Source organism: Podarcis bocagei (assembly GCF_964188305.1).
Source record: "Podarcis bocagei genome assembly, chromosome: 5".
In the NCBI taxonomy this organism is placed as follows: Eukaryota; Metazoa; Chordata; class Lepidosauria; order Squamata; family Lacertidae; genus Podarcis; species Podarcis bocagei.
This window is the reverse complement of record NC_138129.1, coordinates 92,958,655-92,983,913: the sequence shown is the minus strand read 5'-3', so window position 1 is coordinate 92,983,913 and position 25,259 is coordinate 92,958,655. Positions and strand designations below refer to the sequence as shown.

General features: G+C 49.1%; 1 protein-coding gene across 3 annotated transcripts in view; it reads right to left on the bottom strand.

The window, feature by feature from the left end:
* Positions 1-731: 731 nt before the first annotated feature.
* Positions 732-25,259, bottom strand: part of ADCY10 (adenylate cyclase 10) — an 80,042-nt gene continuing 55,514 nt past the window's right edge. For all 3 annotated transcript variants that reach the window (XM_081194258.1, XM_081194257.1, XM_081194259.1), the window contains 10 exons: positions 25,138-25,245; positions 22,249-22,424; positions 18,832-18,991; positions 15,767-15,971; positions 15,592-15,688; positions 12,475-12,590; positions 10,861-10,978; positions 2,979-3,174; positions 1,929-2,117; positions 732-1,072 (listed from right to left, as the gene is read on the bottom strand). In XM_081194258.1, the coding sequence (XP_081050384.1) occupies positions 878-1,072; positions 1,929-2,117; positions 2,979-3,174; positions 10,861-10,978; positions 12,475-12,590; positions 15,592-15,688; positions 15,767-15,971; positions 18,832-18,991; positions 22,249-22,424; positions 25,138-25,245 (1,560 nt within the window). In that variant the 3' untranslated portion in view covers positions 732-877. The remainder of the gene's footprint in view (positions 1,073-1,928; positions 2,118-2,978; positions 3,175-10,860; positions 10,979-12,474; positions 12,591-15,591; positions 15,689-15,766; positions 15,972-18,831; positions 18,992-22,248; positions 22,425-25,137; positions 25,246-25,259) is intronic.

The window sequence follows — 25,259 nt, the reverse complement described above, 5'->3', positions numbered from 1 at the left end:
ATATGTCTTGTCAGGAGGCAGTTGGAGGATGGATGGCGGCGAACAAATTAAGGTTGAATCCTGACAAGACAGAAGTACTTTTCTTGGGGGACAGGGTGTGGGTGGGTGTGGGGAACTCCCTGATCCTGAATGGGGTAACTGTGTCCCTGAAAGACCAGGTGTGCAGCCTGGGAGTCATTTTGGACTCACAGTTGTCCATGGAGGTGCAGGTCAATTCTGTGTCCAGGGTAGCTGTCTACCAGCTCCATCTGGTACGCAGGATGAGACCCTGCCTGCCCGCAGACTGTCTCGCAAGAGTGGTACATGCTTTGGTTATCTTCTGCTTGGATTACTGCAATGAGCTCTACGTGGGGCTACCTTTGAAGGTCACTTGGAAACTGCAACTAATCCAAAATGCGGCAGCTAGACTGGTGACTAGGACTGGCCACCGGGACCATATAACACCGGTCCTGAAAGATCTTCATTGGCTTCTAGTACAATCCCGAGCACAATTCAAAGTGTTGGTGCTGACCTTTAAAGCCTTAAATGGGCCTCGGCCCTGTATACCTGAAAAATCTGCAGGACTGAAAAAAAGGAATCTGAACAATCAGTTTGTTCAGAAGCACCCTCAGCCAAAGGCAAGCAGTACATGTAGGTTTTTGGGTTTTGTGGAATGAAAGCATGAAAATATGCTTAAATAGATATCGTCTCATTTCAAAGTTTTACTGAAATCCACATTGAAGAAGCTGAAATTCAGTGTTCTGTTGCAAGGTTTTATGGGATGCTATCTATTTGAAAAGATAAAGTGACGAGGAAATGGGACGGACAGGCTAAATATTAGAGTTTAGCAAAGGAAGAAAGGATTTGCTGAAGAGAGTTGGTGCACTTGAGAATTATCTCAGCTTATCTCATCCTCACTCACTGAGTCTGGGAATGGATTGTCTATGTCCAGCTCTGGCACATTCAGCAGATACTTGTTTTTATGGAAGGCTCCCACGTCTTTCTCTGCCATTCCTACTTCCCATATGGGAAAATCAGGAGCCGTCTTTAACCAGTAGTCTTCCATGGGACTTTTTCCAGTGAACCACCACTCCTAGGAGAAATAAGGAAACAGGAACTGCTCAGAATGTTACTTGAGAGAGTCTGTTTGGGATAGAGAGAGAGGAGCGGAGAGGAATCCATTCATCTTTTGCCTGGCACTATCTCTGCACCCTAGAATTGTGACACAGTTGTGAAAGAGCCACTTTCTGGCCAGCACACCACTCTGCTTGGTGGGAATTGACAAGGAACATAGCCGGTGCTATTTTTATAGGGAAAGAGGTGTCAGAACTCACCATGAACTCCTTCCTTGCTGGGACTGAGTTCTGGCTGAAAAAAAGGTTCCTAGCCATACCACATGGAAAAGAGCAGGCTGCGCAAGATATGAAGCCACTCTGATGTTTAATCGTGTGCAATTGAGGTTTTTCAAAGTTGTTGCCTTTTTATTAAGAAATACAAATCAGTCAAAATTCCGTGCCAGCCATGCCATTCAGGATTGTCCCATTTATATCTATATCTATATCCCCTATTTCATTTACTCCCAATCTGTTACATACCACCATGTTATTCTTGGGCATCACAAATAATAATAATAATAATAATAATAATAATAATAATAATAATAATAATAATTTTATTATTTATATCCCGCCCATCTGGCTGACTTTCCCGGCCACTTTGGGCGGCTTACAACATGTCTAAAAACATAATGAAAACATTCTTAAAAACGTCTCTAAACAGGCCTGCCTTCAGATGTCTTCTAAAAGTCAGATAGTTGTTTATTTCCTTGACATCTGAAGGAAGGGCATTCCACAGGGCGGGCGCCACTACCGAGAAGGCCCTCTGCCTGGTCCATTGTCCATTGTCCCTGGAGAAATATTTTTTACTGACTGGCGATCTCAAGACTTTACCTTGGTAATTTCCAGCCAGGATTGCTCCAAATGGTTTCCATACATCTCGCTGTCCTCGAATGCCTTCTCAAGGAAGCTTTGGCTGTTTTCGTCCTGCCCAAGCATGAGTTGGACGTAGGCCTTCATATGGTAAACCCTGGAATAGTAGACGGGGCTTGTGGAGCACTGCGTAATTGCTTGTTCCAAATTCTAATGGGAGCAATAGGAGAATCACGCCAGGCAGAGTCAGAAGGACGGCGAGGTTGAATAGGAGAAGAAAGTTGGGAAGCAAAGACAAAACACGACTTCTCCCTTTTTAGTTCGCACAAGACAGGGAGCCAAACTGCTGTCCAAACCGTGGCTTGCGATGAAGCCCTCACCTCACTAAAGACAAACTGTAGCCAAGGTTTGTTCTTGGATGCAGCTCAGGGTTAGCGAGGAGATAGCGTAACCGCAGGTCACAGCTCAGGCAATAAACCTCAGCTTTGCTCAGTATGGTGAGGAGCAAAAAGAGCCAAGGAGAAGCAACATAGCCCATCTCCGAATCAGCTGTTTGGTGGCCATTATTTTGTATTTAATGCCTTGCAAAAGTGTAGTCTCAAGAGGCTAAGGGAGACAATACATGCTGTGACTCCTATACTGTAAAGGTAAAGGGACCCCTGACCATTAGGTCCAGTCGTGACCGGCTCTGGGGTTGCGCCGCTCATCTCGCTTTATTGGCCGAGGGAGCCAGCGTTTGTCCGCAGACAGCTCATGTGTCCAGCATGACTGAGCCACTTCTTGCGAACCAGAGCAGCACACGGAAACGCTGTTTACCTTCCTGCTGGAGCGGTACCTATTTATCTATTTACACTTTGTGCTTTCAGACTGCTAGGTTGGCAGGAGCTGGGACCGAACAACGGGAGCTCACCCCATCGCAGGGATTCAAACCGCCGACCTTCTGATCGGCAAGTCCTAGGCTCTGTGGTTTAACCCACAGTGTCACCCGTGTCCCTTGGCGTACTGTAGGGGACTCTTAATTTCAGTACTTAAGACAGAGGAAATTTCCAGAGCCCACCTCCAAGCCCTTACCTTTGTGATCTTGTTGCGCATCTCACGAGCCTTCCCGGGCCTTTCCTCGATATATTTCCTCAGCAGCAGAGCCTCACACTCCACAAACTTGCAGAATCCATGGTTAGCATAAAGCGACGCGCTCGTTCTCCTCACCAACCTTCTCGCCTGTTCAAACAGCTCCATAAAGTCATCCCACTCTTGAAGTCTGCCACACCTGTAAGACGGAGCGATGTCGGTTACAGGTCAAGAGGAGAGTCCTCTTTCTAAAGCTGTAGACTCTAAGCTCCAATTTCCAGCACAAAAGGACAATACAGTGGTGCCTCGCAAGACGAAATTAATTCGTTCTGTGAGTTTTTTCGTCTTGCAAATTTTTTGTCTTGCGAAGCACGGTTTCCCATAGGAATGCATTGAAACAGTTTCCCATAGGAAAAAGGAAACAAACTTGCAAGACGTTTTCGTCTTGCGAAGCCCATAGGGAACTCTTTCGTCTTGCGAGTTTTTCGTCTTGCGAGGCATTCGTCTTGCGAGGTACCACTGTAGATCAAAAATACTGTCAGAGGCGAATTTAGGGCAACGCAACCAGATTCCCCACAAAGGGTTCAGAGGCCAAGTGGACGCCTTTCCGCCATATTCCCAAAGGTCAGTAAGCACTTGCTTTGGGAAGGGGGCTACAGCGCGAGGGTGCTGACGTGTCCTAGAATCCTCCCTTCTTCTTCCTAAAGTCCTGCATGTGCCTGCCCAGTTTAGGGAAGGAGCTGGGAGGGCTCTAAGACCTTCCTAGAGCTGCTGCTCCTCCTACCCAAAGCCCAGCGCCCTGCTTACTGTGCTTTAGGAAGGCAGTGGATAAGGGGCACGTCAGATTTTGGCCTTGCGGAGGGTGCCCTATTACCAAGGTCCACCCTTGATGCTGTGATATTTCTAAGGTTGCAAGCGCCTTGCATTATCTAACAACAACAACAACAACAACAACAACAACAACAACAACAACAACAACAATTTATTATATATACCCTGCCCATCTGGCTGGGTTTCCCCAGCCATTCTGGACGGCTTCCAATAAAACCCTAAAATACAACAACCTATTAAACATTAAAAGCTTCCCTAAACAGGGCTGCCTTCAGATGTCTTCTAAAAGTTTGGTAGTTATTTTTCTCTTTGACATCTGATGGGAGGGTGTTCCACAGGGCGGGCGCCACTACCAAGAAGGCCCTCTGCCTGGTTCCCTGTAACTTGGCTCTCACAGCGAGGGAACCGCCAGAAGGCCCTCGGTGCTTGAAATATACTCAGAGTCGCAAAGTGATTTCATGCTCTTTATTCAGCTCATAGTGGTGAGGAGGAATGAATAAAAGTCCCCTCACAGTATCTGCTTTATATACACTATTTACACAATGGGCTGCACATGATTGGCTAATTCCGGAATTCTACTGTAAGCCAATCAGGTTGTGGATTCACTTCTATCTGGAGCAGGATTGGGTGGTTCCTGCCAACCAATCATACTGCTGCATTGTTCTAGGACCAATCAGACTGCTGCATTCTGAATCCTATTGTTCTAGGACTAATCAGACTGCTGCAATTTGGATCCTATTGTTCTAGGACCAATCAGACTGCTTCAGTTTGGATCCTATTCAACTCAGTACATAACACCCCTCCCCTCTAAGTTCCAGTCCTGCCCGGGAGGTCGCATTCATAGTCCTCAAGGTATGCCGGCGGCCTACGTGTGCGTTGCGGCCTGGGGTGTTCCCTGGTCCGGGCTCCAGGTTCTGGCTCGTGTTCCAAGGATGCTGGCTGTGATGGGGTTGTTTGGTCTGGTGCAACCGGCTCGCTCAGTCGTGGTTCTGGTTTTGGTGTCCTTTCGGCCTCACGGGTCCTCTCTGTATTTACTGATTCTGCCTCTCCTGCTGGCCCCTCCTGCTCTATGGGCCTCACTGCCCCGCTGTTCCCTTGGGACTCCTCTGACCTGTCCTCCTCCTGGGTTTCTCCCGGGAATCGTCGCCGTATCTGGTCGCAGTGGCGGCGCCAGCATTGCCCCCCATCCGTTAGCACCTCGTATGACACTGGGCCAGTGACCCTGGTGACTGTGGCGGGTACCCATGCTGGGCCTGCCCCAAAATTCTTTGCGTACACTGGGTCCTGGGCCTCGAAGTTCCGGGGGTTCCTGCCTTCCCCCACCACTACCTCATCCTGAGCTCTATCGGGGTGAAGGCGGCCCAATCTGATTGCAAGGCGCCGACCCATTAGTAGTTCAGCGGGGCTCCGGCCAGTCGTTGAGCTGGGGGTGCTGTGCTGTGCTAGAAGGAATGTGGCAAGGCGGTACTCCCAGTCCCCTTGCGTCATGCGGCGAAGGGTGTCCTTGGTGGTCCGCACCATGCGTTCTGCTTGGCCATTGGTGGCAGGGTGGAACGGCGCCGAACGGATGTGGCGGATGGCGTTCTGTGCTGTGAAGGTTTGGAATTCTCCTGACGTAAATGCAGTCCCGTTGTCTGAGACGAGAGTGTCAGGGAGCCCGTGGGTTGCAAACAGCCTGCGTAATACCCGGATGGCTGCGGACGTGGAAGTGGACGGTACCAGTGCGACTTCCAGCCATTTGGTGTAGGAGTCCACCACTATGAAGAATGTTTTCCCCTGAAAGGGGCCAGCGAAATCCACATGCAGGCGTGACCATGGTGCTCGGGCGGACTCCCAGGACTGGACTGGGGCCCTTGGGGGATCTGGGCGGGATTCTTGGCAGGCCTGGCAGTGTTTGACCCAGGCCTCTATCTCTCCATCGATCCCCGGCCACCACACATAACTCCTGGCAAGGGCCTTCATTCTTACTACCCCTGGATGTGTCTCGTGTAGGGCTGTGAGGACCCTTTTGCGGAGGGGCTGGGGAACAACGACTCTGCTTCCCCATAACAGGCACCCCTTGTGGGCCGACAGTTCATGTTTGCGGGTTGTGTAGTCGGCGAATTCTGGCCCGGGGCTGCTGCTGGGCCATCCCCTCCACACCCAGTCCAGGACCCGGGAGATGACCCTATCTTTCTTGGAATGGTGTGCAACTTCTTATGCCTGAATGGGGCGGTCGGGAAGCAGCTCCAGGCTCATAACCTCTTGTGCAGGTGCTGGGTCAGGGCCTGTTTCCGGTAGTGGTAGCCTGCTGAGGGCGTCCGCATGGCCCATCGCCTTCCCAGGTCGGTGAATCAGTGCATACTGGTAGCTGGCAAGGAAAATTGACCACCTGAGGACGCGAGGAGACAGCACTTGGGGGGTCTGCTTTTCGGGGGCAAACAAGCCAAGCAACGGCTTGTGGTCAGTCACCACGGTGAAGGGCCGCCCGTACCAAGAAATCATGGAATTTTTTTACTCCCTTCACGATTGCCAGACCCTCCTTGTCAATTTGCGAGTAGTTCCGCTCGGTTGCGTTGAGTGTCTGGGAAAAGTACGCCACCGGTACCTCTCTTCCATCCAGGAGTTGGTGCCCCAGGACAGCGCCAATGCCATAGGGTGAGGCGTCGCATGCTAGCACCACCGGCAGCCTCTCGTCGAAGTGTGCCAAGACAGAGTTTGAGACAAGCAAGTCCTTGACTGCCTGGAATGCGGCCTCCTGGCGCTGGCCCCACACCCAAGGGGCCCGCTTGTCCAGGAGTCTGTGTAGGGGCTCTGCTACCGCCGCCTTGTGGGGAAGGAAGGAATGGTAAAAGTTCAATAGTCCCAAGAAGGCCTGAAGTTCAGTCTTGCTCTTGGGCGCTGGGGCATCACAAATGGCCCGTACCTTGTCCCCAGTCGGATGGACCCCTTCTGCGTCCACCATAAATCCCAGGAAGTCCACCTGAGGCACTCCTAGTAGACATTTTTCCCGCTTCACCTTGAGACCCGCCGTCTGGAAACGGTGCAGAACGGTGCGGAGGCGGTCCTCAAACTCCTCTGGTGTGGGCCCGGCAATCAACACATCATCGAAGAAGGGGGTGACACCAGGAATCCCTTTAAGTAGAGAGTCCATTAGATTCTGGAATATGCCTGGTGCCACGCTGACCCCGAATTGCAGCCGCTTTACCCTGAACGCTCCTCTGTGCGTCACAATCGTCTGTGCCTCTGCTGTGGCCTCATCTACTGGCAGCTGTTGATATGCTTGGGCCAAGTCCAGCTTGCCAAAAATTTTCGACCCAGCCAGGGTGGCAAGGACATGGCTGACCACTGGCACTGGGTATGCGTGGGCCGTGAGGGCCTTGTTTATGGTACATTTGTAGTCCGCGCAGATGCGGACCGAACCATTAGGCTTGACGGGTGTGACGATTGGAGTTTCCCAGGGGGCATTAGGCACCGGCTCCAGCACTCCTTGCTCCACGAGTCGGTCCAATTCCTCGTCTATACGGGGTTTCAAGGCGAACGGGACCCGGCGGGCCTTGAGCCTGACCGGTCGTACTGCGGGGTCAAGCTGTAGTGCAATGGGGGGGCCCGTATACTGTCCCAATTTCCCGTCGAAAACCCCTGGAAATTCCTTGCATATGGCGTCCACGTCCACTTGTAAGCTAGTGTGGTTCACCCCGGTGACAGCTAGCCCCAGTGGTCCAAACCGTGCCAACCCCAGTAAGCTAATGTAGGGGCCCTTGACCACAAGCAAGTCCAGTTGCCGCGTCCGCCCTCGGTATTGCACCCTGAAGGTCCCCACCCCCATTGTGGGGACCTTACGTTTCTGGAAGTCCCGGAGGGTGAATGGGGCCGGCCTGAGTTTGGGACCCCCAGTAGGACACAGTTTCCTTAAGGTCTTTGCCGAGATTATGGATAGAGTTGAACCCGTGTCAAGCTCCATGCGGCATGGGGCCCCCTCTATCTGTACCTCTACATAAATTTTCTCTACGTTGGGGTGGGGCAACTGGTATACCTGGAAGTCCGTGAGCTCCGTCGAGTTGCCTTGGTGCGTTGGGCCCCGGGACCTGGGGCTCTTGGATTGGTCATCTGATGCCTGGTGTCGGGTGGGCCGAGCCCGACACACCAGGGCGATGTGTCCCAATTTTCTGCACTGCCTGCACTCTGCGTTGCAGAAACGGCAGGTCCTCCTCTCGTGACTCTCCCCGCAGCTTGCGCAGTTTCCTCCTTCTCGTCGAGGCAGCTGTGGTCTGTGCGCTGCTTGAGTGCGCTGCTGTACTCGGTGCACCTCCTCCCTGTCGGATCCTGAGTCGTCGGTGAGGTCTTCGTGGTGGACCCTCGGTTGGGATGGCAGGCTCGGCCGTGCCTCTTGTGTTGACCTCTCGGCAGCTTCCGTTGCCAGGGCCTCCTCTAGAGCGACCTGGAACGTTAGGTCCTTCTTGGCGTAGAGGCGTCGTTGCAGCTTCTCATCCTTCAGGCCACCGACGAGGCGGTCACGAAGCATGTTCTCCAGCTCTGAGAAGTTGCAGAACCGGGCGGCTTGGCGGAGAGAGGTCACAAACCCAGTTATGGTTTCCCCAGGGGCTTGTCGCTTTGCGTAGAAGGCATTTCGACGAGCCACCACTGAGGGCTGCGGCGAAAAGTGCCCCTTCAGCTGTTCCATTATTGTTTTGTATGGAACAGTAGCGACGTCTTCAGGCGCAAGGAGAGCCCGGGCGATTTCAAACGTCTCCTCTCCGCAGACGCTGAAGAATATCGCCCTCTTCTTGGCGTCTTCTTCGTCGGTGACCCCTTTGGCTTCTAGGAGGAAGGTGAAACGGGAGACGTACGCTTCCCAGTCTCCAGATGCTGGGTTGAATGGCGAGAAGCTGCTGTCGGTTGCCATTCTGAGTTCCTTGTGTCCCGGAGCTGAAGCCTGGATACACGGTGCGAGGCAGCGGTGCGGCAGGTGGCGGTGCTGCGGTGCTGTGTGTGGCAGTCAGCTCAGCGGGATCCCATCCTCGTCGCCAGTGAAATATACTCAGAGTCGCAAAGTGATTTCATGCTCTTTATTCAGCTCATAGTGGTGAGGAGGAATGAATAAAAGTCCCCTCACAGTATCTGCTTTATATACACTATTTACACAATGGGCTGCACATGATTGGCTAATTCCGGAATTCTACTGTAAGCCAATCAGGTTGTGGATTCACTTCTATCTGGAGCAGGATTGGGTGGTTCCTGCCAACCAATCATACTGCTGCATTGTTCTAGGACCAATCAGACTGCTGCATTCTGAATCCTATTGTTCTAGGACTAATCAGACTGCTGCAATTTGGATCCTATTGTTCTAGGACCAATCAGACTGCTTCAGTTTGGATCCTATTCAACTCAGTACATAACAGTGCTGGACCTCAGTGTCTGGGTAGAATGATGGAGGTGGAGACGCTCCTTCAGGTATACTGGACCAAGGCCATTTAGGGTCAGCACCAACACTTTGAATTGTGCTCGGAAACATACTGGGAGCCAGTGTAGGTCTTTCAAGACCGGTGTTATATGATCTCGACGGCCGCTCCCAGTCACCAGTCTAGTTGCCGCATTCTGGATTAGTTGTAGTTTCTGGGTCACCTTCAAAGGTAGCCCCACATAGAGCGCATTGCAGTAGTTCAAGCGAGAGATAACTAGAGCATGCACCACTCTTGCCAGACAGTCTGCGGGCAGGTAGGGTCTCAGCCTGCATACCAGATGGAGCTGATAAACAGCTGCTCTGGACACAGAATTGACCTGTGCCTCCATGGACAGCTGTGAGTCCCGAATGACTCCCAGGCTGCGCACCTGGTCCTTCAGGGGCACAGTTACCCCTTTCAGGACCAGGGAGTCCTCTACACCCGCCCATCTCCTGTCCCCCAAAAACAGTACTTCTGTCTTGTCAAGATTCAACCTCAATCTGTTAGCCGCCATCCATCCTCTAACCGCCTCCAGACACTCACACCTTCACCACCTTCACTGGTTCCGATTTGAAAGAGAGGTAGAGCTGTTCGACAGTGGAATTTGCTGCCAAGGAGTGTGGTGTAGTCTCCTTCTTTGGAGGTCTTTAAGCAGAGGCTTGACAACCATATGTCAGGAGTGCTCTGATGGTGTTTCCTGCTTGGCAGGGGGTTGGACTCGATGGCCCTTGTGGTCTCTTCCAACTCTATGATTCTATGATTCTATGATTCTAGAGATGTGCAACCAAAAAGCGCAACCTCAAACACTGCCCCCTCCAAACAGAGTGGCAAATAAACATAGTACTGTATTGCCCCTAGAATAAATGGCTAAAACATGGAAATTAGTGTGTTGCTTAAATATTTTTTGGCCTTTATCGCCCACGACATTTTGTTTCTTTCTAAGAAACAAGGCAAGTATTGCAGGGACGCCATCTATGGGGCAGCCCCCCTCCCGCAATTCTTTCTCTCTCTCTAATTTTTATTAGATTTTCTGCTTTGCAATTTAAAAAACTCGTTTTACATCCTTAAAATATTGATGACTTCCCTTCTTCTCTTTCCATGGTATTTTGCATATCATAAATCAATGCATATTTTACATAAACTATACCATTCAGTATTTTGTTATTGCATCCATCAAAACTTATTTACACTGTTGAATTTTATCTTAATGCTGCCAACGTTTTCAAGTGTACACAGTTTCCTCCCATATATTCAATAAACCTTTTCCAATCTTCTCTAAACGTATGTTCTTCTTGTTCTCTTATTCTATATGTTAAGTCTGCAAGCTGCACATATTCCATCAATTTAAGCTGCCATTCTTCTTTGCTCATTTTCCATTTGGGGGCTAACAAAACATGGGCCACGGTAGTAGCATACATAAATAAGCTTTTCTGACACCTGGGAATTTCAGTCCGAATTATCCTCAACAAAAAGGACTCTAGGTTTTTTTTGAGGGGGGGCGTTGAAAAGTACTTTTAAACATTTTTTTTCAATTCATAGTGGATTATCTCCCAATACTCTTTTACCCTTTTACAAGTCCACCACATGCAGTCTTAGGATTGAGATGAATAACACCGAGTGCTAAACTTTACCAAATCGCCAGAGAAGAATACAGGCCAAGCATGATGCTGTTTTGAGACATAAGGATGCAGTTCATTTGCTGGTTCAAAACAAAGTCCAGGCAGAACTCAAAGGACTTAAATGAAAAACCTGCAAAAGGAAAGACACCTGTAAACAGGCAGCCTGCCTCTGATCTCACAGGGAATGAAATAAACGTATGCAGTGCTTTTTCTGGGGGTACGCATATCCCTAAACATTCTGTGAATTTAAGTTTGGCCTCATTGAGGGGCAGTATTTCAATATGAGTAGGAAAATGAGAGTACCCCCTAACAATTTTTTTATATAGAAAAAAAGCATTGAACGTATGGATTTCAATTCTGAAATGACATCCTCTGCATTTATGAAATTTCATCGTGAAATTCTGTTGGGACATTCCAAGTATTCCCCAATGCGGAGTCATGCACCCGCCTCAGGCAGCGGAAGTCCAAGAGGTGGCACTCTGTCTGCCGCACCGCTTTCGTAGTCTCGAGGGAGGTGTTGCCTCCAGAAAACACTTTTCCAACTTGAAAACATGCCCTTTGGTACAAACCTCATCCTTCTTTTCCTCCAACCAACTCCTTACCAGCCTTAACAGCTGTACATTTTGAGACCCATGCTTTCCAGTTACAGTGGTACCTCGGGTTACAGACGCTTCAGGTTACAAACGCTTCAGCTTAAAGACTCCGCTAACCCAGAAATAGTACCTTGGGTTAAGAATTTTGCTTCAGGGTGAGAACAGAAATTGTGCAGTGGCGGTGTGGGAGGCCCCACTAGCTAAAGTGGTACCTCAGGTTAAGAACAGTTTCAGGTTAAGAACGGATCTCCGGAACGAATTAAGTTCTTTAACCCGCGGTACCACTGTACTTGCTTCTTTTCTTTGGCATTCCTCTGTTTTCTTCTTCTCAAGATGCCTTGAGAATATTTTGCTACAAGGTGGGCTATTGATGCTTCAGATAGCGACTTGTTTCTCGGAAGTCACACGCAGTGCTATTTTTCTAGAAAAAGAGGTGCCGGAACTCACCACGAACACCTCCCTTGTTCTCTTGGAATGGCAATGGCGCTGTGGCGTTTGCCACCTAGGTGGGTCATAAGGAAAGGGTTAAATGAGTGTGAAGTGATTGGCCGGTGGGAACCCAAGGGGAGGAGTTAGAGTTGGAGTTGTGTGGAAGTCAGCTGGGAGTTGGAGAAGGAAGAGGGAGGATAAGTCTGTGGGTTGGTCTAGTTTTAATGTGAGAGAGTGAGAGGACCTGTTAGGTGGAGTCAGATAGATAGTTGGGATAATCAGTTTGAAGTTGTTAGGAACGTATAGGTCAGTAAAGAAACTAAGATTAAGAAACTGCCAAGAAAAATGAACTGAAACCATAAACTTGTTCATGCTTATAAAATAAATTGATGATTTGTTCATGTTAACAACTGTCTGGACTCGTGTGTACCCAAGAGAAACGGGTTGGTGGCAGCGAGGAGGCAATCACAGTGGTGGCACAGGGTCAATAGATCGTCAAACGTCCAGGGACCCTGTGCGCCCACCTGAGAGGTGTCGGAAATAAGTTCCAGCGAGTTCCAGCTGAAAAAAGCCAGCCACATAGTGATAAGTGCACAGTTCTTACCAGCATAAAGCATGAGATCGAGACAGCCGGTCACAAAGCAGGCCTGCCCAATGACATTATCATCTCGCATTGATAAGTCCTCCAGCCAGCTCAGCACATGCACAGAGTCCTGGTATCTAGAGAGAAGCACAAGGGTTGGGGGGAAAATCTCTCCAGGTAATTCTGGTAAGGTACTGCAGTTCTTCCTAAGGCTGGCTTGTTAGTTGCCAAAACTGTTAGAATTCCTGCTCCATGGTTGCAGTCGTGGGATTTTTGTATATCACATGATGGTACAGTGGTACCTCGGGTTACATACGCTTCAGGTTACAGACTCCACTAACCCAGAAATAGTACCTCGGGTTAAGAACGTTGCTTCAGGATGAGAACAGAAATCGTGTTCCTGCGGCGCGGCGGCAGCAGGAGGCCCCATTAGCTAAAGTGGTGCTTCAGGTTCAGAACAGTTTCAGGTTAAGAACGGACCTCCGGAACAAATTAAGTACTTAACCCGAGGTACCACTGTATATGTTTTGACTCCACAGTGGGAAGTGACAAAGACAGGATGTTTGTGTTACTGTGTTCCGTGAAGTGGGACTATTGTCCTTTGTTCTTTTTCTCTTTGCTGTCTGATGCTAGAGAGAGAGGGAGCCATGTTGCAGTGCTTTGTGTGTATTTAGATTTAAATAAAGTAGATTAGCCAAAATGCTGAGAGGCTGAGGTCTGTTACGCAAACTCTGTGGATCCCTAAGTGTACCGGTGTTGGTTGGCATCGGTCGCTGTGATGTTCGGGCTGAAGAAAACTTTTGAAGCTCCCGAACGATCGACCAGGAGGGAGGGAACATGCCAGTCGGACATGTGTCTCTGCCAGGGTCCTACTCAAGTGTAGGCTGACCTCTTGACAGCAACATGGTGGATGTGCATTTTTCTGACCATACTAGGCAGCCGCTAACTTATCATAGCTATGCACTTCATGTAGGTTTTCCAAACCGTTTGTTGCCCAAAGCGTTTTGTTTGTGAGAATGCAAAAGCTGTGTTGTCCTCCTTGCAATGCCATTCACAAGAAATAGCATGTGAGGGGCTTAAATGTGACTTGAACCCAGTGCCGGCTTTATGTATAAGCTAAACAAGCTATAGCTTAGGGCCCCATTCTCTTGGGGGCCCCAAAAAAATTTAAAGGGAAAAAACCCACTATATGTACATTTCCAAAATATAAGATAAAAAACAAACAAAATAAAACCTACATACAGCAACAGTGTTTTGCGTTGTGTAGGCTCCTATGATGTAAGTAATGGGGGCCCCCTGCTTGCCTGCTCCCTAAAATATCACTGGTTTGCTCATTTCTATATACAGTGGTACCTTGGTTCTCAAACTTAATCCTATTTGTTATGTGCAAATGGCTTTAGATACCTATTAGGTCCATAAATTACAGTGGTACCTCGTGTTACGGATGGGATCCGTTCCAGAGGCCCATCTGTAATGTGAAATGCCCACAACTCAAAGTGCTGCGTCTGCACAGGCACACAGTGTGATTTGGCGCTTCTGCACATGCGCAGAGCATGATTTAGTGCTTCTGCGCATGTGCGATCGGCGAAACCCAGAAGTAAACTGTTCCGCTACTTTCGGGTTGCTGTGGGACGTAACGCGAAAAGACGCAACATGAAGCGGAAGCGAGGTATGACTGTACCATATAGCATATATTCAACACAAAAAACAGTGACAATTTGTTGTCGACAAAGGACAGCTGGACATATAAAGGGCCCCATTACCTTCAGTAGCTTAGGGCCTCATCAAACCTACATCCGGCCCTGATAGAGACTCAAGGATGAAAGCACACTGAGTTGTATCTACACTACAAACTGGTGTCAACATGGAGCTTGAAAGATCTGTGCATAACATCCACCCGTAGTATTGTTGCTACAGGAAACATAGGTATCCCTCAACAGATAATGTCAGTGTATCCCACTGTAATTCATGTTTCTGCATAAAGTGTAGAGCTACTTTTTGTGGTTAAGAAAGTCAGGCAGCCTACTGGGCATTGCGAATGGGCTTGATTCCTTCTCATCTTAAGGGAGGAGGGTCGTTCTCTGCGACAGAAACTTTAAAACTGCCGTTTTAGTTTATGGGCAATCTATCTGGAAGATAAATTGTACTTTGAGGAGTTCGTGATCTTCCTGCCTCTGTTCCTTCAGTTCTTTGATGGCATGAAGAACAGCATTTAATGCCCTAATCGGTTGGAAGGAAGTAATAGTGCTGGGTACTGTTAAGTTGTGGGTGAACATATCAAACGACACAGCGATTCTTCAAACAGCTCTTGTTTATTCACAGGCCAGAACAGAACTGAACTGAAGGGTTCAGCCAGCCTGCTTATATAGAGCTCCACTAGAACGCAACAGTAACCATTTTCTGTAACTATCCAAACACTGAACGTCACTTTCAATCCCTTATTTGCATATGTGGACCTGAGTGAAAACTATCTACAGTATCCCCCTGCTGGCCCAGGGTGAGAACATCAGTACATAACAGGTACCTTCTTTGATGTTGGACATTGTTTTGAGAAAGTGGGGCATTGGGAGAGGGTAGCTAACGAATAATCTGCATGTAACCAGTAATGAATGATCTGTGCATAGCCAGTCGGGCAAGCCACACAAGCTAGCTAGCTATAAATCAGATGATTTTGGGCAGTCTTTAGAGAGAAGCTCATGAATGGCGGCCGTGTAAACTGAGGCTACCTGGGGGAGTCACTTCACCGCTTCTTGAGAGCTTCCAAGTGGCAGATTGAAGTGCTTGCTTGGTTTTCGAACAGCTTAGTTTTCGAACGTTTTGGCTCCCGGACGCCACAAACCTGGAAGTGAGTGCTCCAGTTTGCAAACCATTTTTAGAAGCTGAACATCCAACGGGGCTTCTGATTGGCTGCAGGAGCTTCAGATGCCACGCTTTGGTTTTCGAACATTTTGGAAGTCGAACGGACTTCCGGAACGGATTCCGTTCGACTTCCAAGGTACGACTGTATATTGCTTGCTGTTTAGAATAAAATCTTTAATCTTCTCACGCACTTGTGTTTTATATTACTTCTGAGTCTCATTTTAAAAGAACCACCTTCATTTGGCAAGACAACAATGGGAGATGCACGAGGCAAAGTACCTTGTCCTGAGAAAAAGAGCGTTGAAAAGGTCATTGAGAACAATGCAGTCGAGTTTGGGCTTCTTCAGTTGCACACACAGCTCGTGCGCCCGGTAACCTGAAAAGAAATCAATGCATAAAATTGCCTCTCTTTCAATCCCAAAAGTCATATTTGGGAGCCGGCCAGCTGACTTACCAAGCTGGACAGCTAAAGGCAAGTTCCCCAAGCAGAGCTTCATGTAGGCTAGTGACGTTGCCAGCTTAGCTATGATTAAGAGCTCTTCTCCAACAACTCGAAGGTGTGTGCTACGTTGGATAGCCATTAACTCATATTTCATCCATTCATGCTGGTAGCCCATCAGCTGACAGCAGAGTGAGAATTCCATGTAGGAGGAGATTATCTATGGCGATGCAAACAATAAGACAAGTGAACTTTGTCGACTATTGAGAGCTCTCGATCACAGAGCACTCAAAATGGATTTAAGGAAGCATCTTGAGAGATCAGAAGCCCTCTGAATTGATGCTGTTCTTCCCTTGATAACAATAACTATAACTGTAATTTTCAATAAGGCTATAATTTATGTTTGTCTGTTTTGTGTGTTCGTTTGTTTATAATATTGTGAAAACTAATAAAATTTTTGGGAAGATGCTATTCTTCCTTTGACCCTTTTCATTTTTTAAAATTTTTATTATTAAAATAATTCAACATTAATACATACATGTTACGAATATACAAACATACATTTCGTACAATCCTTAAGAACATCCATACATACCTACACTCAATCCCACAAATACTTCCTTTTCCCACCACCATCCCTCACCCCTCACCCCACCCTTGTGATAAACTTCCAGTCTACTCAATTGCAATTTCTTTCCACTTCTATTACTTTCTTTCACATACTTTTAAACCAGTTTTCTGCTTCTTTTTCTGTTACACATTGTTATCCATCTTATGTAGTATTTCAGTATTTATAATGGAACTTGTTTATTCTAATAGGAGTTCTGATTTTTCAATATAATTTTGCAAGTATCCTTTAAACACCTTCCAGTCCTTGTCTATCTTCTCTTTTGAGATCCTTCCAATTTCTCCCATTGTTTTGGATATATTGTTATACTCCAATAATTTGGCAAGCCACTCTGTTTTTGTTGGTAGAATAGAATAGAATAGAATCATAGAGTTGGAAGAGACCACAAGGGCCATCGAGTCCAACCCCCTGCCAAGCAGGAAACACCATCAGAGCACTCCTGACATATGGTTGTCAAGCCTCTGCTTAAAGACCTCCAAAGAAGGAGACTCTACCACACTCCTTGGCAGCAAATTCCACTGTCGAACAGCTCTTACTGTCAGGAAGTTCTTCCTAAAGTTTAGGTGGAATCTTCTTTCTTGTAGTTTGGATCCATTGCTCCTTGTCCGCTTCTCTGGAGCAGCAGAAAACAACCTTTCTCCCTCCTCTATGTGACATCCTTTTATATATTTGAACATGGCTATCATATCACCCCTTAACCTCCTCTTCTCCAGGCTAAACATGCCCAGCTCCCTTAGCCGTTCCTCATAAGGCATCGTTTCCAGGCCTTTGACCATTTTGGTTGCCCTCCTCTGGACACGTTCCAGTTTGTCAGTGTCCTTCTTGAACTGTGGTGCCCAGAACTGGACAGAGTACTCCAGGTGAGGTCTGACCAGAGCAGAATACAGTGGCACTATTACTTCCCTTGATCTAGATGCTATACTCCTATTGATGAGGCCCAGAATTGCATTGGCTTTTTTAGCTGCCGCATCACACTGTTGGCTCATGTCAAGTTTGTGGTATAATACCACTTTTCCAATTTTTCGCAATCAATAGCCTTGCAGCTACTGTTGCATATAAATATAATGTCTTGTCTTCTTCCTTTAGACTTCCTGGTACTAGGGGAATAGGACCCTTTTCATTCTGACTTCCACCCCAGTGAGAGGGCCAAGGGGGGAGTCAGTGACTCTGGTGGGTGGGTAACATTTCTCTGGAGATGACCCAAGTTTAGGGTCCTATGCACACTCAGCCCAGGAAGGACAAAGGGCCAGTGACAAACATGAACCTCAGGGAGCTCCTAAGGTGCACTAATGCAAACAAGGGAGCTGGCGTTTGTTCACAGCTTTCCAGGTCATATGGCCAGGAGGACTAAACCTTCTGACACAACAGGAGACCGTGACGGAAACCAGAGCACACAGAAACGCCATCTACCTTCCCACCACAGCGGTACCTATTTATCTACTTGCACTGGCGTGCTTTCGAACTGCTAGGTTGGCAGGAGCTGGGGCAGAGCAATGGGAGCTTACCCCATCGCGGGGATTCGAACCGCTGACCTTCTGATCGGCAAGCCCAAGAGGCTCAGTGGTTTAGCGCCAGCTGTGCCAGGACTGTTGGAGCAATGGATGGCAATGTCTACACCACAAAATCCAGTACCCTCGTCTGACGGTCTAGCACAGACCCCTCACCATCTTCCAACTCTGGCATAAAACCCCATAAATCTCTACCCCCTTCCCCTGCATCGGCCTCCTGCCCCCCAGCTAATCCTGCCACTCCTCAGAGCCCTGCTATTCCCTGACATTTAGAGGCGATAAGCCTACTTCTGAATGATGTGGTCGGTGTGACCATTTGCTTTGCTTTTGGAGAAATATAGAGCTAGGTGTGTCCTTTTTGGGGGTCTCTAATTGTCACTGTGGGTTAAACCACAGAGCCTAGGGCTTGTCGATCAGAAGGTCGGCGGTTCGAATCCCCACAACGGGGTGAGCTCCCGTTGCTCGGTCCCTGCTCCTGCCCACCTAGCAGTTCGAAAGCATGTCAGAGTGCAAGTAGTTAAACAGGTACCACTCCAGCGGGAAGGTAAACGGCATTTCCGTGCGCTGCTCTGGTTCGCCAGAAGCGGCTTAGTCATGCTGGCCACATGACCCGGAAGCTGAATGCCGGCTCCCTCGGCCAATAAAGCGAGATGAGCGCCGCAACCCCAGAGTCGGTCACGACTGGACCTAATGGTCAGGGGTCCATTTACCTTTACCTAATTGTCCAGGAAGCTTTCCCCTCTTTTAGACAGCTTAGATTTTACTATGCTGGTCCTTACTTCCATATCGACCAGGTTTGATCATTGCAATGCCATCTAAAGAGAGCTGCCAACGAATATGATTTGGAAGATGCAGTCGGTGCCAAGTGCTGCTGCACACCTCACGGGCAAATTTTCCCATGAAGGAGCAGCCGGCAAAAAGTCGGGAGCAAAAGCTTTCTGTACCTGGGACTCGTCTTGAGATTCTTCTGCACAGTTCACATTCATGAGAGCCGCTAAGCGGGAGAACTTTTTGCTGCTGCTGGCAAGATCCAGGCTGAAGAGCTGCCACAGCAGGGAAAGGCAGTGCCCTTGCTGGTACAGAAAAGCTAGTTTCTTCTCCCTGCTATAAAAGATACCATAGGAGTGCAGGGGGTCAGAAAGCCTCAGGCTACCCGCTCTCCTCACCAGTGGCGTAGCGTGGGTTGTCAGCACCCGGGGCAAGGCAAGTAATTTGCGCCCCCTAACCCGTGGATTTGCGCCCCCTAACCCGTGGATTTGCGCCCCCTAACCCTAACCCCCAGATGTTGCGCCCGGTGCGGCCGGCCCCCCTGCACCCCCCACGCTACGCCACTGCTCCTCACAACCCCTCTTCCTATCTTTGAGATAATCCAGGAAGTTCCAATTTACTGGTGCAATAAGTCCGTTTACCTGCTTTGGTCGCAGGGCGGCAGAGGCTCACCTGGGACCCCAACGAGAGAGGCATGGCCTCAGTGCCCCTTCTGGAAGGCCGTAAGGTTACCAGACGTCCCCGTTTCCTGGGGACAGTCCCCTGATTTACAAATCAGCCCCCATACAAAATCCATTGAAGTTGAAAAATGTCCCTGGATTCATTGGAAAAAATCTGGTAACCTTACTCCACCACCTATCAGGAGCCGGATCCTAGCCTGCACCCCACTTTGGCGAATGGGGATGCAGGCTCGGACATGGGCTGTGCCAGGGGGCAGAGCTGCAGAGCAGGAAGGCTTCCCTCAGGTCCGCCCCCTGGCCATTTAAATAGTCCTCACCCAGGGCCCTGCCGACTTTCCTTTGTTGGGTTCCCCTGTCCACCCGCCCTCGGTTTAAGCTGTTAGTCAAGGACTTTGCTGTGGCTACAGTGGTCACCGTTTTATGGGACCAGGTAGGAATTTGTCTGATCGCCGAAGAATTGATACTTTTGAATTGTGGTGCTGGAGGAGACTCTTGAGAGTCCCATGGACTGCAAGAAGATCAAACCTATCCATTCTGAAGGAAATCAGCCCTGAGTGCTCACTGGAAGGACAGATCCTGAAGCTGAGGCTCCAAGACTTTGGCCACCTCATGAGAAGAGAAGACTCCCTGGAAAAGACCCTGATGTTGGGAAAGACTGAGGGCACAAGGGGAAGGGGACAACAGAGGATGAGATGGTTGGACAGTGTTCTCGAAGCTACAGACATGAGTTTGACCAAACTGTGGGAGGCAGTGGAAGACAGGAGTGCTCTGGTCCATGGGGTCACGAAGAGTCGGACACGACTAAACAACAACAACAACAGGAATTTGTCCACCGGGCTAATTGGCTCTGACCCAGTGGTTTTGCCTACCTCATAGCAATCATCACAACTGATTGTGCATTGGGGCAATCCTTTGTTTTGGATGGAGGGGAGATTGTAGTCTCCGCCTGCCCCTCCAAATGCTGGGGTATCCCGTTAAAGAGATCCAGGGGGAGTGGACATGTCCACCTGCCCAGGCGGGGCCAGGGCCAAAGGCACTCCCCTAGACGTCGGTCCCTCTGGGGGTCACCCTATCTGATGTAAGTCTTAGGAACCCCCACCTGGATTGACCTATGCGTCATAGCTGATGGGACAGGTTGGAGTTACAAGGCTGCAAACTGACCTGTCTTGCACCAGGTGATGTGGGAGCACAAACATAGGTGCAGATGCAGAGAAAAATGTACAGTGGTACCTCTGGTTGCTGATGGGATCTATTCCGGAGCTCCCAGAGGGACCGATTCTGCACATGCATGCGGCATGGTAGAGCGCTTCTGCGCATGCGTGTGCGGTGAAACACTTCCAGGTTTGCTGCTTTTGCAACCCAAGGTTTATGTTACCCAGAAGAAGCGCCTCCACCCCCATCGTTCTGCCCAGACACTGAGGTCCAGCACCGAGGGCCTTCTGGCGGTTCCCTCACTGCAAGAAGCCAAGTTACAGGGAACCAGGCAGAGGGCCTTCTCGGTAGTGGCGCCCTCCCTGTGGAACACCCTCCCACGAGATGTCAAAGAGGACAACAACTACCAGACTTTTAGAAGACATCTGAAGGCAGCCCTGTTTAGGGAAGCTTTTAATGTTTGATATATTACAGTATTTTAATATATATTTTTGGAAGCCGCCCAGCGTGGCTGGGGAAGCCCAGCCAGATGGGCAGGGTATAAATAAATTATTATTATTATTATTATTATTATTATTATTATTATTATTATTATTATTATTATTACCCGAGGGTAGCATAATCCGAGGAGGTACTGTATTTCTCATCTTCTCGAAGAAGATGAGAAACTATTGTGCATCCTATGCATAGTGACTGGGATAAAATCCAATCCAAGCCTTACTCTAAGGTAGGTCCCAGCTAAGTATATTATAATAAAAGTTTATGGCCCAAGCAGCAGTTGAACAGAACAATATGCTGCCTAGAGGGGGACAGAGTTGGAACAATTCCGCAACTTGAGAAGCTTTCCTACTAGAGGCTTGACAGGCACCCAACTCTAATAATAATAATAATAATAAATTTTATTTATATCCCGCCCTCCCCAGCCGAAGCCGGGCTCAGGGCGGCTAACAACAATAAAGCAGTACAAAAGTACAGCACAAACAACACACCAAAAACATTCATTATAAAATTAATTAATTCAAGCCACTGGCAACCATTGGGCCAGAGCTCCGCGAAGATTGCCGAGGGAGGGAGTCAGGCTGTGCCCTGGCCAAAGGCCTGGTGGAACAGCTCTGTCTTGCAGGCCCTGCGGAAAGATGTCAAGTCCCGCAGGGCCCTAGTCTCCTGTGACAGAGTGTTCCACCAGATTGGAGCCACAGCCGAAAAAGCCCTGGCTCTAGTTGAGGTCAGCCTAACCTCTCTGTGGCCTGGGACCTTCAAGATGTTTTTATTTGAAGACTGTAAGTTTCTCTGTGGGGCATACCAGGAGAGGCGGTCCCGTAGGTACGAGGGTCCTAGGCCGTATAGGGCTTTAAAGGTTACAACCAGCACCTTAAACCTGATCCTGTACTCCACCGGGAGCCAGTGCAACTGGTATAGCACCGGGTGAATGAGGTCTCGCAGCGAAGACCCCGTAAGGAGTCTCGCTGCAGCATTCTGCACCCGCTGGAGTTTCTGGGTCAGTCTCAAGGGCAGCCCCACGTAGAGCGAGTTACAATAATCCAGTCTGGAGGTGACCGTCACGTGGATCACCGTGGCTAGGTGAGGGCGAGAGAGGTAAGGAGCCAACTGCTTAGCTTGGCGGAGATGGAAAAATGCCGCCTTCTAGGTTACTTGAGAACTTGGCAGTGGACCTGTTGATCCACAATACTCCTTTCAGTTCTATAACTCAGCAGCACATCCACTCCACCTTCTAAAAACAATTTGCCAGAATCACCATACCCACTGGACATTTGCCAAGGAACCTGCTTCTTCTGATGAGACAAGTGTTTGGAAGTTTCCACCATGGACTTGAAAAAGACTCCTATAATGGTCATTGGGAAGCTTCTCTTCAATAAACGCAAAGCCTTCTTCACCAGTTTTTTTGCCAAATTGATTTGACCCATGTTGTAAGAGACCTACAGAGACGTGTGGGAGACAACAATGCAATGGTTATTGGCGAGTTCTTTAGTATCACCTGATAACTTCGCTTCTCGCAGTGAGGAAACCACCAGAAGGCCCTCAGAGCTAGACCTCAGTGTCCGGGCTAAACAATGTGGATGGGGATGCTTCTTCCGGTATACTGGGCCGAGGCCATTTAGGGCTTTAAAGGTCAGCACCAACACTTTGAACTGTGCTCAGAAACGTACTGGGAGCCAATGTAGGTCTTTCAGGACCAGTGTTATATAGTCCTGGTGGTTGCTCCCAGTCATTTGTCTAGCTGCCACATTCTGGATTAGTTGTAGTTTCCGGATCACCTTCAAAGGTAGCCCCACGTAGAGCGCATTGCAATAGTCCAAGTGGGAGATAACCAGAGCATGCGCCACTTTGGCCAGGCAGTCCGCGGGCAGGTAGGGTCTCAGCCAGCGTACCAGATGGAACTGGTAGACAGCTGCCCTGGACAGCTGTGAGTCCAAAATGACTCCCAGGCTGCGCACCTGGTCTTTCCTGGGCATAGTTACCCTGTTCTGAACCAGGGAGTCCCCCACACCCACCTGCCCCCTATCTCCCCAAAACAGAACTTCTATCTTGTCAGTATTCAACCTCAATCTGATAGCTGCCATCCATCCTCCAGCCGCCTCCAGACACTCACACAGGACCTTGACCGCCTTCACTGGCCTCCCCCTGAATCCCAGACACCTTGTTTAACGCATGAACCTGCAAGAGAGCCTCTTGGGCACATCTTTTCATGGGGGTGGGTTGATATGGGGCAAGGAATATTGCATTTGTGCAGCAAGACTCCAATGGAGAAAATGTTTGCCCATGATCATCCATGTTGCCTACGCAGCGATTGGGAGTATGTGATTACAAGAGGGGTTGCTGCAAGAAGCAGAGTGAAGTTGCTCATAAAAGTGAACACCACTATTTAATGTTTGCAAAGAAAATCGTGGGGTGTGCACCAGCTCTGCTCACCACACAGCAGCAACGACTTCTGTAGGAACTATTGTAGCCAGTTTTCCCAGAGGGGGTAAGAAAAAGAAGGAGCTTACTCAAGGGGTGGGAGCTGAAGGTTATCCCAGTGTGGAATGCCCAAGAGATGGGTTCATAGAATCATAGAATCATAGAATCATAGAATCATAGAGCTGGAAGAGACCACAAGGGCCATCGAGTCCAACTCCCTGCCAAGCAGGAAACACCATCAGAGGGCTGGTTACCCTGAACCACACCACAAGGGACAGATCAGTTGGTGGAGCACAAGACTCTTAATTTCTGGGTCGTGGGTTTGAGCCCTGCATTGGACGAAATATACCTGCTTTGCAGAAAGTTGGACTAGATGATCCTCACGGCCCCAGAGCCATCTTTCCCATAGGGCTTAGTGGTTCATTGCGCCAGGGCGCCGGCCTCTCAGGGGCGCCCCAGCGAGTGGGGGAGCTGCGCGGCTTTGCTGGCGGCCTCCCCTTTCCCTGCACGCCTGCCAGCTGCGCCTCGCCAACTATACGGCTGGTGGGCACGCAGCTTGCCTCCCAAGCCTCCACGGGAGGAGAGCGATATCTGCAGAGGATTAGGATGGAAGCTGCACCCCGCCAACTATATGGCTGGTGGGCTGGTGTGCAGCTTCCTTCCCAAGCCTCCCTCCCTCCCTCACCCCACACCCCCAGTCTTCCCTCCGTGAAAGTAGCAAGATGAACATTTGGGGGCGCTGGGCAGATCTTTGCACCCCGGCACCACATATGCTAAAGACGGCCCTGCATGGCCCCCTGCAATTCTACAATTCTATGATTCTATTATCTGATTTTGCCTTTGCATGGTCTTTTTCCTGCCTCCATGTGAATTAGTGGCTCCATTAGTTCCTATGGGGGGGTGGAGAAACAGCTTGTGGAGGAGCAAAAAGGTTAAGACACCCTCACCGGTCATCTACAGGGCAGTGGCTTTCTGCCCATACTGTCCAGTATTAACCAATTTGATTTTTAAGAATTGAGAAGGTTGCTATTTTTAAAACCCTTCACGGCTTAATGAATAGTAATTTCAATTTTAACAAATAACTTGAGTGGAATTTGCATCTCGGCCTGCACAAGACTTCTGACAGAGCAACTGGGTAGGAAATGATGGATGGATTTAAAAATAGAAATGTAGGGAAAGGGGTCATACTTAAGAAGAAAGGGAAGCCCCATAGCTCTAGCCCTCAGGCCACCTCTATGGGCATGTGTGCACCAGGTGATAAGGTGCACATTGTTAGTTCTGATTGCAGACCAACCATTAAAAGCTAATAGAATAGAATTAAGGGTGTGTTTGTGTGTGTGTGTGTGTAAGATCTATTAAAGCCATAGAAATAAATGCAATTTAGAAAGCACAGCGTCAGCCCCCTCATTAAAAGCAGTCAGCTCCCAAAAGACTGTTGGAAGAAGGAGGTCTTCGCCGACTGATTATGCGACAACAAGGAAGGAACAAGTCGGGCATCTCTAGGGAGGGAGTTCAAGAGTCTGGGAGTAGCCACCGAGAGGGCCCCCGCCCCAGGGTGCTTGTGAGGGTGGCAGGACCAAGAGACAGGTCTCCCCTGAAGATCTCAGAGCACAGGGAGGATCCTATGAAGGAATACAGTCTTCAAGAAAGCCTGGACCCAATCCATGTAGGGCTTCGTACTTTGAAATCTCCACCCTCCCCGTATCAACCAAATCCAGCAGGTCCTCTTACCTCTCCCTTGAGGCTGTGCAATACTGACTCCTCAAACAAGCTAATGTTTCTTTGCTTGGGACTCACAGATTTCAGCATGAGCTCTGCTGTGTTCAGATACGTAAAAGCCTGAAAGAAGAACA